Here is a 13080-nt window from a genome sequence, read left to right on the forward strand (position 1 = left end):
GCGCTAGGTCCCACGCCAGCCAGGGGACAGTGCTAGGTCCCACGCCAGCCAGGGACAGTGCTAGGTCCCACGCCAGCCGGGGGACAGCGCTAGGTCCCATGCCAGCCAGGGACAGCGCTAGGTCCCATGCCAGCCAGGGACAGCGCTAGGTCCCACGCCAGCCAGGGGACAGCGCTAGGTCCCACGCCAGCCGGGGCTGCACTACTGGCTCCCCTCTCCCCAACTAGCTTCCCTTGTGGCCTGATCACTGCCCACTGCTCACTGCCTTTTTTCTTCTTCTTTTTTTAAATGGATATTAGGTGATGACATAAATTTCACACACTTCACAGTATCCCACTGGTCACTGGTTACTCTCCTTTCCTGGGATTAAGAGAAGGTCATATCCAGCAGATAGAGACGATGGGTTGGGCCCGATTCCACCTCGTCCCACAGAACAGGCATGCCTGTGTGTCCTGCCGTCTGGTCATCCGAAGGCCCAGGCAGGCGTGAGGGGGCAGACAGGGCACAGGAGACCCGGTCTGGGGCTAGCGTCCTGTAGCCCTGGGGATGGGCGGTGTGGGGAGGGGACACACTGTGGTCAGGCTGGCTTGCAGCCAGCAGAGACGCCCAGGGGCTAGAGTTTTAGGCTGGGGCTTTGTGACCAGAGCTTGGCACGCTTCTAATGCTAGGGAGGCAGGGGCCAGCTCCTGCCGGCACTGAGCTCTGCCTCAGTGGCCAGATGAGCAGCATGTGGGTCCCGTCAGAAGCTAGACAGGAGGCCTGCGAGGTCTGGATGCCCATGGGGAGGCCCCCAGAGCCCAGGCTGATCCACACTCTCCCATTGTCCCTGGCGAGGGCCTCCTCCACGTGTGTAGTATTCGGGCTCCGCCTGTATGTGCACGGCCCTCCTCCCTGCCCACCCCACGGGAGCTCAGGGCCCATTTGGGGGATTTTCACTCTAGCTGAAAATTGGGTTACATGCCCACCGGAAGTACTTAAACAGAAATGTCTGCCTCCAGGCCCCTAGGGGTGGGGGGGTGGAGGGGTCCCAGGAAGGCCCAGCTGCCGGACAGAGCCCGGGGAGAGGCCGTGGGTAAAAAGCAGAGACAGAGCCATGGCAGCCCAGCGGGCCCTGACGAGGGCACACGGAGAAGCGGGCACACACGTGTGCACACACGCACACACACACACACACACACACACACACGCTGGGCGGCTGGAGGCAGGAGGGACTGACCTTGGTGATGGCTCTGGCGGAGGCTCCTTCCTGCAAGAAGACAAGAGGAGGACTGGTCACCACTCAGACGGCCCCAGGAGGGGCTGATGGCCAAGGTCGCAGACCCCAGAGCCATGGTCCCACCCGACCCATGCTCCACAGTGGAGCTGCGTGTGCGGGGTGCGGGGAGGCGCTGCCTCTCCGGGGCAGCGCGGGTGGGCCCGGAGCCCTGGCCTCAAGGAGCCCTGCCTCGACCTCCTCCCATGCAGCTCTGGCAGACACACGTCTCCACAGAAGGCATGCCCGTCTCACGGAGGTTCAGGAAGGAAAGGCTTGCTGAAGAACACGCCGGAATTCGTGGAGTTTCTCTCCTCTGTGTCATGAGGGTGGACCGGCCAACCTTCCACTGCTGTGTCTGTTTCTCCCACCTCATTATGAAAGTGATAAAAGATTGGTACTGGACCATACTTGGCTAAGCACAAAAAAACAGGCCCCAGGGACGGTGGCTCCCCGGTCAGTCTCAGAGCCTGGGGGCAGTGGCTCCCTGGTCAGTCTCAGAGCCTGGGGACGGTGGTCCCTGGTCAGTCTCAGAGCCTGAGGACGGTGGCTCCCTGCGTCTCCTGTGATACTAAGAGGCTCTCTGGTGCATTTCCAAGTACTGTGTGCAACAGGACCTAGTCACTGCGTCAGTACAGCAAATGACAGCAGAGGAGAGAGATATGGGCAGACTCCCTGCTTGGCCTAGAGCTCCGAGACTGAGCCTAAGCCACCGGGCTCCATTTATTGCTTCAGGAGCAACGTGCCTCAGAGGGCCAGGCACACGTGAAGGCCATGCCTGCGCTCGGCTGTCCTGGTCTGGTCCCACCGCCGTCTGGCCAGCTGGCCAGCTGGCCAGCTGACACTTGAGGCCAGGTGTCCAGAGCAGCAAAGATGCTCACCGGGGCCCCATCCACCCCAGTGCGGTTCTGCAATCACCACAAACTTGGAAGATTTAACCTAGGAGGAATTTACTCTTTCTCTGTTCCAGAAGCCAGAAATCCGAATGGTCAAGGCCATTCTCCAGTTCATCAGGGAAAGTCCACCTGCCTCTCCGGCTCTGGGCGCTCCAGTCCCCTGTCCCTAGGGGACTCTCCTTTGCTGCCTGTGTCCTCAGAGAGACAGCGCCGTGTAGCTGTAGCTGGGACAACCAGGATGCCCTCCCCTCCACAAAGGCCCTTTTCCAAATAGGGTTGCATTCAAGGCTCAGTGTCAAAGGCTTGCTCCATAGACAAGTTCATGGCTGTGGGCCACGCCGGGAGGCGGGGCCAGGTTGAGGAAGTGGATCCCTGTGGGTGTGGCTTGGGTGGGCAGGTCTTGCCACTGGCCGCCTCCAGTCTCTCCCTGCTTCCTCTACCATGACGCTCTGCCTCACCTCAGCCTAAAAGCAACGGAGCCCAGCTGACCAGGGACTGCTCCTCTAAACCGGCCAGCAACTGAACTGCCATAACAAAACCCACAGTTGGCAGCTTAAACCAAGAATGTTACTCTCTTAGAGTCCTGAAAGCGAGGGGCCACAGGCCAACTCCTTCCCCAGAGGAGGAAAGGATCCCTCTGCATTTCCCCCAGTCGCATGGCTCTAGGTGTCTGTCCCTGGCATCTCCACCGGGACGTCAGCAAAGTTCCCTCTCGCTGGGACGCCGCCACTCAACCCAGGGCCCCACGGGAAGTCCAGTGTGAAGCGGATGGTGACAATCGGGCTCAGTTCCAGGGTGCAATGTCCAGACTCTGCTGAAGGCAGCTTGCTCTGGCCGCTCCGCACGCCCATCTGCGTGGGAGCCCGGGGAGGACCACTGGTCTGGGGCTACAGCGTCTGCCCCAGCTGGGGTCACTCTCCCGAGCTGCGGACGAGCTACCAGCAGGGCCTCCTCTATCCATCAGCCCTACACTCCTCTGGAGACAGAAATCTCCACCCGTCAGCAACAACGGAAAGAGAACCACATGAAGACCAGCGGCCAATCCCAACCCAGGCTCCCTGCCCTCTGGGGACAGCACCAAGGCTCTTGCTGCTCGCCACAGGGTCGTGGGCCCCTCAGAAAGCCTGAGCTCTCCTCCGCCCCACAGCTCCAACCCCATCCTGGAACCACCATGCTGACCTGAAGGTGAGGCCAGATTTGCTCTTGAGGTTTCTCAGCAGCTCCAGCTGGTTGAGGGGTGGGATAAGTCTGGGGCAAAAGAAGGAGAGGCAGGTCAGCCTCACTCTGGAGGAGGTGGGGAATGTCAGGGGCCTGGGCCCCGGCCACGCCTCCCCACGTGCCCCCAGGGCCTGGGGCCTGGGCTCAGACTCTGGCTCTGCCCAGCTCCAGGGCGGCTCAACTCTGTGCTGTTCCTGAGGCTGAGGCCTTGGGCAGGGCCAGCATGCACAGCAGAATCCAGGCTGCCACGAGATCCTAGACCTCCAGGCTGTGGAAGAGGGCATCCCCTCCCCTCCCCTCCCCTCCCCTACCCCCCCTGAACATCCCCTCCCCTCCCCCCTCCTGAACATCCCCTCCCCTTCCCTCCCCCCTCCTGAACATCCCCTCTCCTCCCCTCCCCCCTCTTGAACATCCCCTCCCCTCCCCTCCCCCCTCCTGAACATCCCCTCCCCTCCCCCCTTCCTGAATATCCCCTCCCCTCCCCTCCCCCCTCCTGAACATCCCCTCCCCTCCCCTCCCCCCTTCCTGAACATCCCCTCCCCTCCCCTCCCCACTCCTGAACATCCCCTCCCCTCCTCTCCCCCCTCCTGAACATCCCCTCCCCTCCCCTCCCCACTCCAACACGGTCTGCCCCAGGCCCCCTCACTCCCACAGCCCCCCTCGCCACTACAGCCTGCCCCCGGCCCCCCTTACCCCCACGGCCTGCCCCAGGCACCCCTTACCCCCACGGCCTGCCCCCGGCCCCCCTTACCCCCACGGCCTGCCCCCGGCCCCCCTTACCCCCACGGCCTGCCCCCGGCCCCCCTTACCCCCACGGCCTGCCCCCGGCCCCCCTTACCCCCACGGCCTGCCCCCGGCCCCCCTTACCCCCACGGCCTGCCCCCGGCCCCCCTTACCCCCACGGCCTGCCCCCGGCCCCCCTTACCCCCACGGCCTGCCCCCGGCCCCCCTTACCCCCACGGCCTGCCCCCGGCCCCCCTTACCCCCACGGCCTGCCCCCGGCCCCCCTTACCCCCACGGCCTGCCCCAGGCCCCCCTTACCCCCACGGCCTGCCCCCGGCCCCCCTTACCCCCACGGCCTGCCCCCGGCCCCCCTTACCCCCACGGCCTGCCCCAGGCCCCCCTTACCCCCACGGCCTGCCCCCGGCCCCCCTTACCCCCACGGCCTGCCCCCGGCCCCCCTTACCTCCACGGCCTGCCCCCGGCCCCCCTTACCCCCATGGCCTGCCCCAGGCCCCCCTTACCCCCACGGCCTGCCCCCGGCCCCCCTTACCCCCACGGCCTGCCCCCGGCCCCCCTTACCCCCACGGCCTGCCCCAGGCCCCCCTTACCCCCATGGCCTGCCCCAGGCCCCCCTTACCCCCATGGCCTGTCCCCGGCCCCCCCTTACCCCCACGGCCTGCCCCAGGCCCCCCTTACCCCCATGGCCTGCCCCCAGCCCCCCTTACCCCCACGGCCTGCCCCAGGCCCCCCTTACCCCCACGGCCTGCCCCAGGCCCCCCTTACCCCCATGGCCTGCCCCAGGCCCCCCTTACCCCCACGGCCTGCCCCAGGCCCCCCTTACCCCCATGGCCTGTCCCCGGCCCCCCCTTACCCCCACGGCCTGCCCCAGCCCCCCTTACCCCCACGGCCTGCCCCAGGCCCCCCTTACCCCCATGGCCTGCCCCAGGCCCCCCTTGCCCCCACGACCTGCCCCCGGCCCCCCCCCGCCACTACAGCCTCCATAAACTTTCTCTCCTTGTTTGGGGGGACAGCTGGAGGGTGGTGGACCCCAAGTCCTAGCTGTCCCTCTGGTGACTCAGGCCCTACCCTGCTGTCTGAAGCCTCATGTGCTCCACTCGGCCCCCACCCGGACCCCAGCTGGAGTCCATCCAGGGCGGGGTGCGGGGCCCCAGCCAGTTCTTCTCCGTCTCCATGCTGCCCGCTCTTCAGTGCAGGGCGCCCTGGCCTTCCTGGCCTGGGGTCCTGGGGAGCAGCCGGCCCCTCCCATCACCTGCTGCTTCAGCCAGCAACTCTGGACCCTTCACCCAGACCCCCCTCAGCCAGGTCCAGCAGGCAGACCTCCAGAGCCCTCACATCCCCCACTCGAAGCAATGGCCCCAGTGCCTCTAAAACAAGAGGACCCTGAGCCCCCAGCCTCCCCCATCTCCAGCCTCCCCCATCTCCAGCCTCCCCGATCTCCAGCCTCACCCCAGCTCCAGCCTCACCCCATCTCCAGCCTCACCCCATCTCCAGCCTCACCCCATCTCCAGCCTCTCCCATCTCCAGCCTCACCCCAGCTCCAGCCTCACCCCATCTCCAGCCTCACCCCAGCTCCAGCCTCACCCCAGCTCCAGCCTCTCCCATCTCCAGCCTCACCCAGCTCCAGCCTCACCCCAGCTCCAGCCTCACCCCAGCTCCAGCCTCTCCCATCTCCAGCCTCACCCATCTCCAGCCTCACCCCATCTCCAGCCTCACCCCATCTCCAGCCTCACCCCATCTCCAGCCTCTCCCATCTCCAGCCTCACCCCAGCTCCAGCCTCTCCCATCTCCAGCCTCACCCCAGCTCCAGCCTCTCCCATCTCCAGCCTCACCCCAGCTCCAGCCTCACCCCAGCTCCAGCCTCACCCCAGCTCCAGCCTCTCCCATCTCCAGCCTCACCCAGCTCCAGCCTCACCCCAGCTCCAGCCTCACCCCATCTCCAGCCTCACCCCATCTCCAGCCTCTCCCATCTCCAGCCTCACCCCAGCTCCAGCCTCACCCCATCTCCAGCCTCACCCCAGCTCCAGCCTCACCCCAGCTCCAGCCTCTCCCATCTCCAGCCTCACCCAGCTCCAGCCTCACCCCAGCTCCAGCCTCTCCCATCTCCAGCCTCACCCCAGCTCCAGCCTCACCCCAGCTCCAGCCTCACCCCAGCTCCAGCCTCTCCCATCTCCAGCCTCACCCAGCTCCAGCCTCACCCCAGCTCCAGCCTCACCCCATCTCCAGCCTCTCCCATCTCCAGCCTCACCCATCTCCAGCCTCACCCATCTCCAGCCTCACCCCAGCTCCAGCCTCTCCCCAGCTCCAGCCTCACCCATCTCCAGCCTCACCCATCTCCAGCCTCACCCCATCTCCAGCCTCACCCAGCTCCAGCCTCACCCATCTCCCGCCTCCCCCATCTCCAGCCTCACCCAGCTCCAGCCTCACCCCATCTCCAGCCTCACCCATCTCCAGCCTCACCCCAGCTCCAGCCTCTCCCCAGCTCCAGCCTCACCCCATCTCCAGCCTCACCCATCTCCAGCCTCACCCCAGCTCCAGCCTCTCCCCAGCTCCAGCCTCACCCCATCTCCAGCCTCACCCATCTCCAGCCTCACCCCATCTCCAGCCTCTCCCATCTCCAGCCTCTCCCATCTCCAGCCTCTCCCATCTCCAGCCTCTCCCATCTCCAGCCTCACCCATCTCCAGCCTCTCCCATCTCCAGCCTCTCCCATCTCCAGCCTCACCCCAGCTCCAGCCTCACCCCAGCTCCAGCCTCTCCCATCTCCAGCCTCACCCCATCTCCAGCCTTACCCATCTCCAGCGTCTCCCCAGCTCCAGCCTCACCCATCTCCAGCCTCACCCCAGCTCCAGCCTCTCCCAGCTCCAGCCTCTCCCATCTCCAGCCTCACCCCAGCTCCAGCCTCACCCCAGCTCCAGCCTCCCCCATCTCCAGCCTCACCCCATCTCCAGCCTTACCCATCTCCAGCGTCTCCCCAGCTCCAGCCTCACCCATCTCCAGCCTCACCCCAGCTCCAGCCTCTCCCATCTCCAGCCTCTCCCATCTCCAGCCTCACCCCATCTCCAGCCTCACCCATCTCCAGCCTCACCCATCTCCAGCCTCACCCATCTCCAGCCTCTCCCATCTCCAGCCTCTCCCATCTCCAGCCTCTCCCCAGCTCCAGCCTCACCCCTGCTCTTCCACCTGGGAAGGCCAGCACACCCTCAGGGCCACAGCCAGTGCCACCCACAGCCCTGCAGTGGGCATCTGCCGCATGGAGCCCTGGGTGTCTGGTGTCCTCCAGAGAAGGCAGCACAGACCGCAGGAGTGGCGGCCCTGGTCCCCCACTTCTGGAAGCCCAGCAGAGCCTGGCCCCGGGAGGGCTCCGCGGATGGCAGCAGCAGGGGGAGGGCCCGTGCACTCTGCCCGCCTCTTCCTCCTCCCTCCCTCGCGCTCCTTCCCCAGCCCCCCACGGTCCGCAGACCAGCACTGACAGCACAGGTGCTCCTGCTATGGTGCAACAAAGCCCGGAGGCCAGCCAAGCCCTGGGGACGCAGCTGGCCCCCAGCCTCTTCCCCTGCCCATCCCGCCACTCCCCGCCCCCCCTCCTCACCCGCCCTCCCCACTGCCCTCCTCAGCCCGGAGCAAGACCCTAAGGAACACCTCCCGCACGGGTCCCATGCACACAGGCCCAGGCTAGACTCAGCTCTGTCCAGACAGGACACATGCCACAGACACTTGGGCAGGCCGTGCGCAGCCTGCCACCACAGCAGCCACAGCGGCGAGGGTGCAGCGTGCCCATGGGGAGGTGGCAGGGAGCACCCAGGGAGGAGCACAGCCCGGCCCGGGGACGCAGCCAGCTGCAGGGACCGCGCTGGCCGGGAGGCGGGGGCCGGGGACGCAGCCAGCTGCAGGGACCGCGCTGGCCGGGAGGCGGGGGCCGGGGACGCAGCCAGCTGCAGGGACCGCGCTGGCCGGGAGGTGGGGGCCGGGGACGCAGCCAGCTGCAGGGACCGCGCTGGCCGGGAGGTGGGGGCCGGGGACGCAGCCAGCTGCAGGGACCGCGCTGGCCAGGAGGTGGGGAGGGACAGCCACACCGCCTGTGCCAGGGACCTCTCATTTCTTTCTCCAACTTGCCTGGCGAAGATGGGCAAAAGAAGCCACCGCGTCTAGGAGGGCCTGTGAGGGTGCAATGCCAACCCCACCCACAGGGAGCGGAGAGCTGTGGGACCTGGGAGGAAGACACTGCAGCTTGGCCTCCACCGTGGGGGGTCCAGGGGGGCACAGACCCCCCTCCGGGCCTGACCGACAGCTGCTGTTCACAGCCCCTCCATCCTGGAGACGGGCTGGCAAACTGTGGCCCCACGGAAGGGAGCCTCCTGCACTGGCCAGGGCTCACTGGGACGGGCCACCACTCCCTGAGCAGCTCAGCAGCCCCACTGAGCCAAGGGCTCCGCTTCCAATCTCCACGCCCGGCCACCTGGGTGGGCACTCTCTAGAACAGAGAGGAAGGGCCACGCGAGCAGGCACATTACCCAGGACGGGGCGCGTAGCTGCTCTCGCTGCTCTGCCCCTGGGGCCTGGATGGCTCCTAAGGCAACAGGCTGGGGGACGCAGCCCGGAGAGAGACTCCAGAGGCAGGCCATCCAAGCAGGGCCTTCGTGAGGGCAGCCATGCTGGTCGGGGAATTTTCACCCAGGAGCTACTCCTGCCCTGGACGCACTTCCCCCAGGAACACGGCAAGCCCCACAGCCAACAAACTGCTCCGTCGTTTGTGTGGCCAGGGGCTGGAAAGGAGGCAAGGTGAGGAGGCTTCAGTTCTAAGACAAGGTGGAAGCAGGCCAAGGAAAGCAGACAGACTGAGGACAGGGATCCGCAACAGGAAAGCAGAGCAGAGCAAGGGAGGGGAGCTCACACTGCGTCAGGGAGAGAAAGGGGGTTCGTGGCCCAGGCAGGGGGGCGCAGGGTGCCCAGCATGAGGACCACAGGGTTGGTGCTTCGGAGCTGGTAGACCATGAGACTCCCAAGGCCTAGCCCTCCCAGCCCCACGGAAACAAGAAACACGCGCACACGCACACGCACGCACACGCACACACACATGGCTTTAGTCCCATGCATGTCCTACCTGGAGGCCCCGTAGGTTTGAGTTTGCGAGCTTTCAAGTGTTTTCACACACACGCACACACAGAGAGAGAAGAACCAAAATGGTTTAAAGAACGGGATAAGAAAAATGAAAATGAAAGAGAAAATAGTCAAGGGAAGTGGGGGAAACAAAGAACAAAGAAAATTAGCACAAGGCTCCGTCCTGGCGGGGGGCACGGCGCTGGGCACCCTGGTGTGGGAGTGGACTGAGGGACAGCAGGGCCAGGGACGGCGCTGGGCACCCTGGTGTGGGAGTGGACTGAGGGACAGCAGGGCCAGGGACGGCGCTGGGCACCCTGGTGTGGGAGTGTCCTGAGGGACAGCAGGGCCAGGCACGGCGCTGGGGGACAGCGCCCTCTAGTAGACGGAGGAGGAAGCTGGCCTGTCTCAGCCTCTCGCTCACCTGGTGCAGGGACAGCCGTCAGGAGGTAGCCACCCAGAGGGGCTCTGTGCCCAGCACTCAGGCCTCAGTACCTAGCCTAAGCATAGTCCAGCATTCGCGGCTCGGTGAGCGCTGCCTCCTTTGCCCCGCTGGCCCACAGGCCCATGGAAGCTGCCCTCCATGCCTAAGGAGGCTCTCTTCTTGCTGGTGTCCCAGGCTCTGTCCTAGAGTCCCTGAGGATCCCCAGACAGTGGCCCTGGGCTGATCCTCGCTGGACAGTGGGGTTCTTGGCCCTGGGCTGACCCTCACTGCACAGAGGGGTTCTTGGCCCTGGGCTGACCCTCGCTGGACAGTGAGGTTCTGGCCCTGGCTGACCTCTCTGGACAGTGGGGTTCTGGCCCTGGGCTGACCCTCTCTGGACAGTGGGGTTCTGGTCCTGGCTGACTCTCTCTGGACAGAGGGGTTCCTGGCCCTGGGATGAGCCTCACTGGACAGAGGTTCCTGGCCCTGGCTGACCCTCACTGGACAGTGAGTGGGGTTCTGGTCCTGGCTGACTCTCTGGACAGAGGGGTTCCTGGCCCTGGGATGACCCTCACTGGACAGTGGGGTTCTGGCCCTGGGCTGACCCTTGCTGGACAAGGTGGCTCCTGGTCCTGGGCTGACCTTCACTGGACAGTGGGTTCCTGGCCCTGGCTGACCCTCTCTGGACAGTGGGGTCCTGGTTCTGGCTGACCCTCTCTGGACAGTGGAGTTCTGGCCCTGGCTGACCCTCTCTGGACAAGGGGGTTCCTGGCCCTGGCTGACCCTCACTGGACAGTGAGTGGGGCTCTGGTCCTGGCTGACCCTCTCTGGACAGTGGGGTTCTGGCCCTGGCTGACCTCTCTGGACAGTGGGGTTCTGGCCCTGGCTGACCTCTCTGGACAGTGGGGTTCTGGCCCTGGGCTGACCCTCTCTGGACAGTGGGGTTATGGCCCTGGCTGACCTCTCTGGACAGTGGGGTTCTGGCCCTGGCTGACCTCTCTGGACAGTGGGGTTCTGGCCCTGGCTGATCTTCACTGTGGCTAGCCTCCCCCCGGGCAGCCCCAGCCCCTGCTGAGGACAGGGCCTTCGGCCTCACACTGTGGGATACCTGTTCCTGCAGGGCACAGTGCCAGAAGGATCTAGCGCCCAGACCTAGGGCCCTCTGGGAGAGGCCTGCCTCCTGTCCCCTTACAACACACACAGCAAAGGACAAGAAATGGGGCCGAGAAACAAAAGCCGCATACTACAAATCAAAGAACAAAACCAATACTGTGAAAGAAACCACACTGAATATTTTTTTGAAAAAGACATACATTTTAACAAAAAAAAATCAATCAACATAACAAAATGGGGTTTCACATGGAATTAAACAGTTGACAAAATTAAAAAGCAAAGCATGGGTGCCGGCGTGGGCGGTGGTACCTGTACATGGGGACGGCCACCGTGCGTTCGTAGTACTGCCACGTGGAGTGCAGGTCTGTGCGAGACAGGTTGGTGGCGTAGAACCTCCAGGCAGACTGCGGGGGGAGACAGGGCGGTCAGCATGGCTCAGCTAGACAAGGACCACCCCTCTCCGAGCCCTCACCCTACCCCGTCAGGCAGCGGAGGCTCTAGGAAGCTGCATCCTCACACCCATCCTCATACCACAGCCTCAGTTTACCCTTAGAAGAACAAAGTACCACCAACACTGGTGTGAAGAGAGGGTCTCAAGGGCTTGGGCCCGGCTCACAGTGGAGAGCATTCCCCACCTGACATTTGAGAGGCCTCAGAGCCCTCTCTAACCCTAGAGGCACACGGCCCTGACCCGGGGCAGGGAGGGGTGGGGCATGGCAGGCGGTCCTGGCCAGACAGGCCGGAGCCTGCCACTTAGCTGGTCTGGGCTTCTTTTGTCTACACATCCTCTAAAATCATCATCGCAGCCATCACCGCAACCTGCAGGCTCGCAGGACCCCTGGGGCTGCCCCATGGGTCTGTCCTTCCTTGGAAATCAGAACCAGACGCAGGTCACAGGCCCTCAGAAAACAGCTGGTTCCTATAACTGAAACTTCAGCACCCAGCCTTGCAGAAAGCTCAGCTCCTATCGCTTCCCTCCCACAGAGACTGCACCCCTACCTGCCCATCAGAGCCAGGCTAGAGATGCCCTTGATGCTCTGGGAATAGCCCGGTGCCCAGCCTCGGTGGCACAGCTGGTCTCTAGACCTGCAGGCCACTGGGTCACCTCAGAGAGGAGGTTCGTGGAGGCTATGCGGGGTTTCTCATTCCCTGCTTAAACCTTTAGCCACAAGCACCTACAGTCTTTTTTTCCCCCCATTCTCAATAGCAGGGTGAGATTGTGAGTAGTTCTGTTCTTCATTCTCTTTCACAACTAGCAAACAACCATTTGGTGTTTGACGGTGAAAGAGAAATGTAGGCACCCAAGGCCAAGACCACAAGCACGACAACTTCTAAAAGAAAGCTGGTCCTGGACAACCAGAGAGCCTGGAGACAACTCTCAGCTCAAGGGGCCTCTGCGCCCTTCCTGCCTCTGAGCTGGAGCTGGCTGTCTGCGCTCTGGCAGGATGGGGCAGTGACCACAGCTCAAGCTTGGGGCCACAGCAAGATCTCAGGTGCTACTCACTACTGGAGCAAAGACACAAACCTCAAACCCCACAGCTGTACCACAGGTGTGCGAAGGGATCCACCTCCCAGGGTGCTGGGAGGCGGCCTGGGTGCTGCACACCCGCTGGGGACGGGGCCACCCAGCACCACCACCTGGGGCATCTGTACTTCTGCACTGACCTGCCTGCCTGTGACTGGGCCTGGACAAGCTCCTGCAGGGGAACAGGGCCCCAGCCCCAGCCAGGAAGAAACCTGGAGAGGCCAGCCTCAGGCCAGGGCCCCGGCAGGCCCTGCTTCTGGGCAGGGTGGTGCTGCACGGTCATTGGGGCCCTGTGGGGCCATGACTGACCTGGATGAGGCCGGCCGCTGGGTTCCGCCGCTTCTCAAAGTGCTTCTGCCGGTGCTGCTCCTGGACTTTCAGGGCAAAGCCAGACCCCAGAATGCCCTGCAAGTCGTGGAGGTGAGGCCAGGTCCAGGGAGCTGCTGTGTCCCTGGCATGCTGGTCCATACAACCCGGCTTTGCAAGCTCTGCCCCCCACCCCCCAGTCCCTCAGCACCAGGGACCAGGCCTGGGGAACCCAAGGAAGGCTCAGGCCAGCAGGAAGCACGGCAGTACCCACAATGAACCCAAGAGGGAGCCCCCTTCCCTGCTCTGCCACAGGGCACCCAGGCCAGCCGCCAGACGCTGCTGTGGCCCACGTCTGCAGGCTTCCTCCCCCTCCCGGCAGCCTTGGTCTCAGGGCCCTGACAGAACTTCATCTGCTGGAGAGGCCGCTGGACCAAGGGGCGCCGGGGAAGCAGGGCTGCCGGGCCACATCTGGGTGGCACTCTCCACAGAGGGCCGTGAACTCCG

At 64.6% G+C, this 13080-nt stretch overlaps 1 protein-coding gene across 6 annotated transcripts in view; it reads right to left on the reverse strand.

The window, feature by feature from the left end:
- Kcnq2 (potassium voltage-gated channel subfamily Q member 2) overlaps positions 1–13080 on the reverse strand; it is a 59296-nt gene that overhangs the window by 18100 nt on the left and 28116 nt on the right. For 5 of the 6 annotated variants that reach the window (XM_042672265.1, XM_042672263.1, XM_042672262.1 and 2 more), the window contains exons 7-11: positions 12577–12672; positions 11052–11146; positions 9210–9239; positions 3328–3396; positions 1217–1246 (exon numbers count right to left, since the gene is read on the reverse strand). In XM_042672265.1, coding sequence (XP_042528199.1) covers positions 1217–1246; positions 3328–3396; positions 9210–9239; positions 11052–11146; positions 12577–12672 — 320 coding nt within the window. The remainder of the gene's footprint in view (positions 1–1216; positions 1247–3327; positions 3397–9209; positions 9240–11051; positions 11147–12576; positions 12673–13080) is intronic. The other variant, XM_042672264.1, reaches the window with a different exon arrangement.

The sequence above is a fragment of the Dipodomys spectabilis genome, unplaced genomic scaffold (genome assembly GCF_019054845.1).
Source record: "Dipodomys spectabilis isolate Male_0828 unplaced genomic scaffold, ASM1905484v1 ptg000692l, whole genome shotgun sequence".
In the NCBI taxonomy this organism is placed as follows: domain Eukaryota; kingdom Metazoa; phylum Chordata; class Mammalia; order Rodentia; family Heteromyidae; genus Dipodomys; species Dipodomys spectabilis.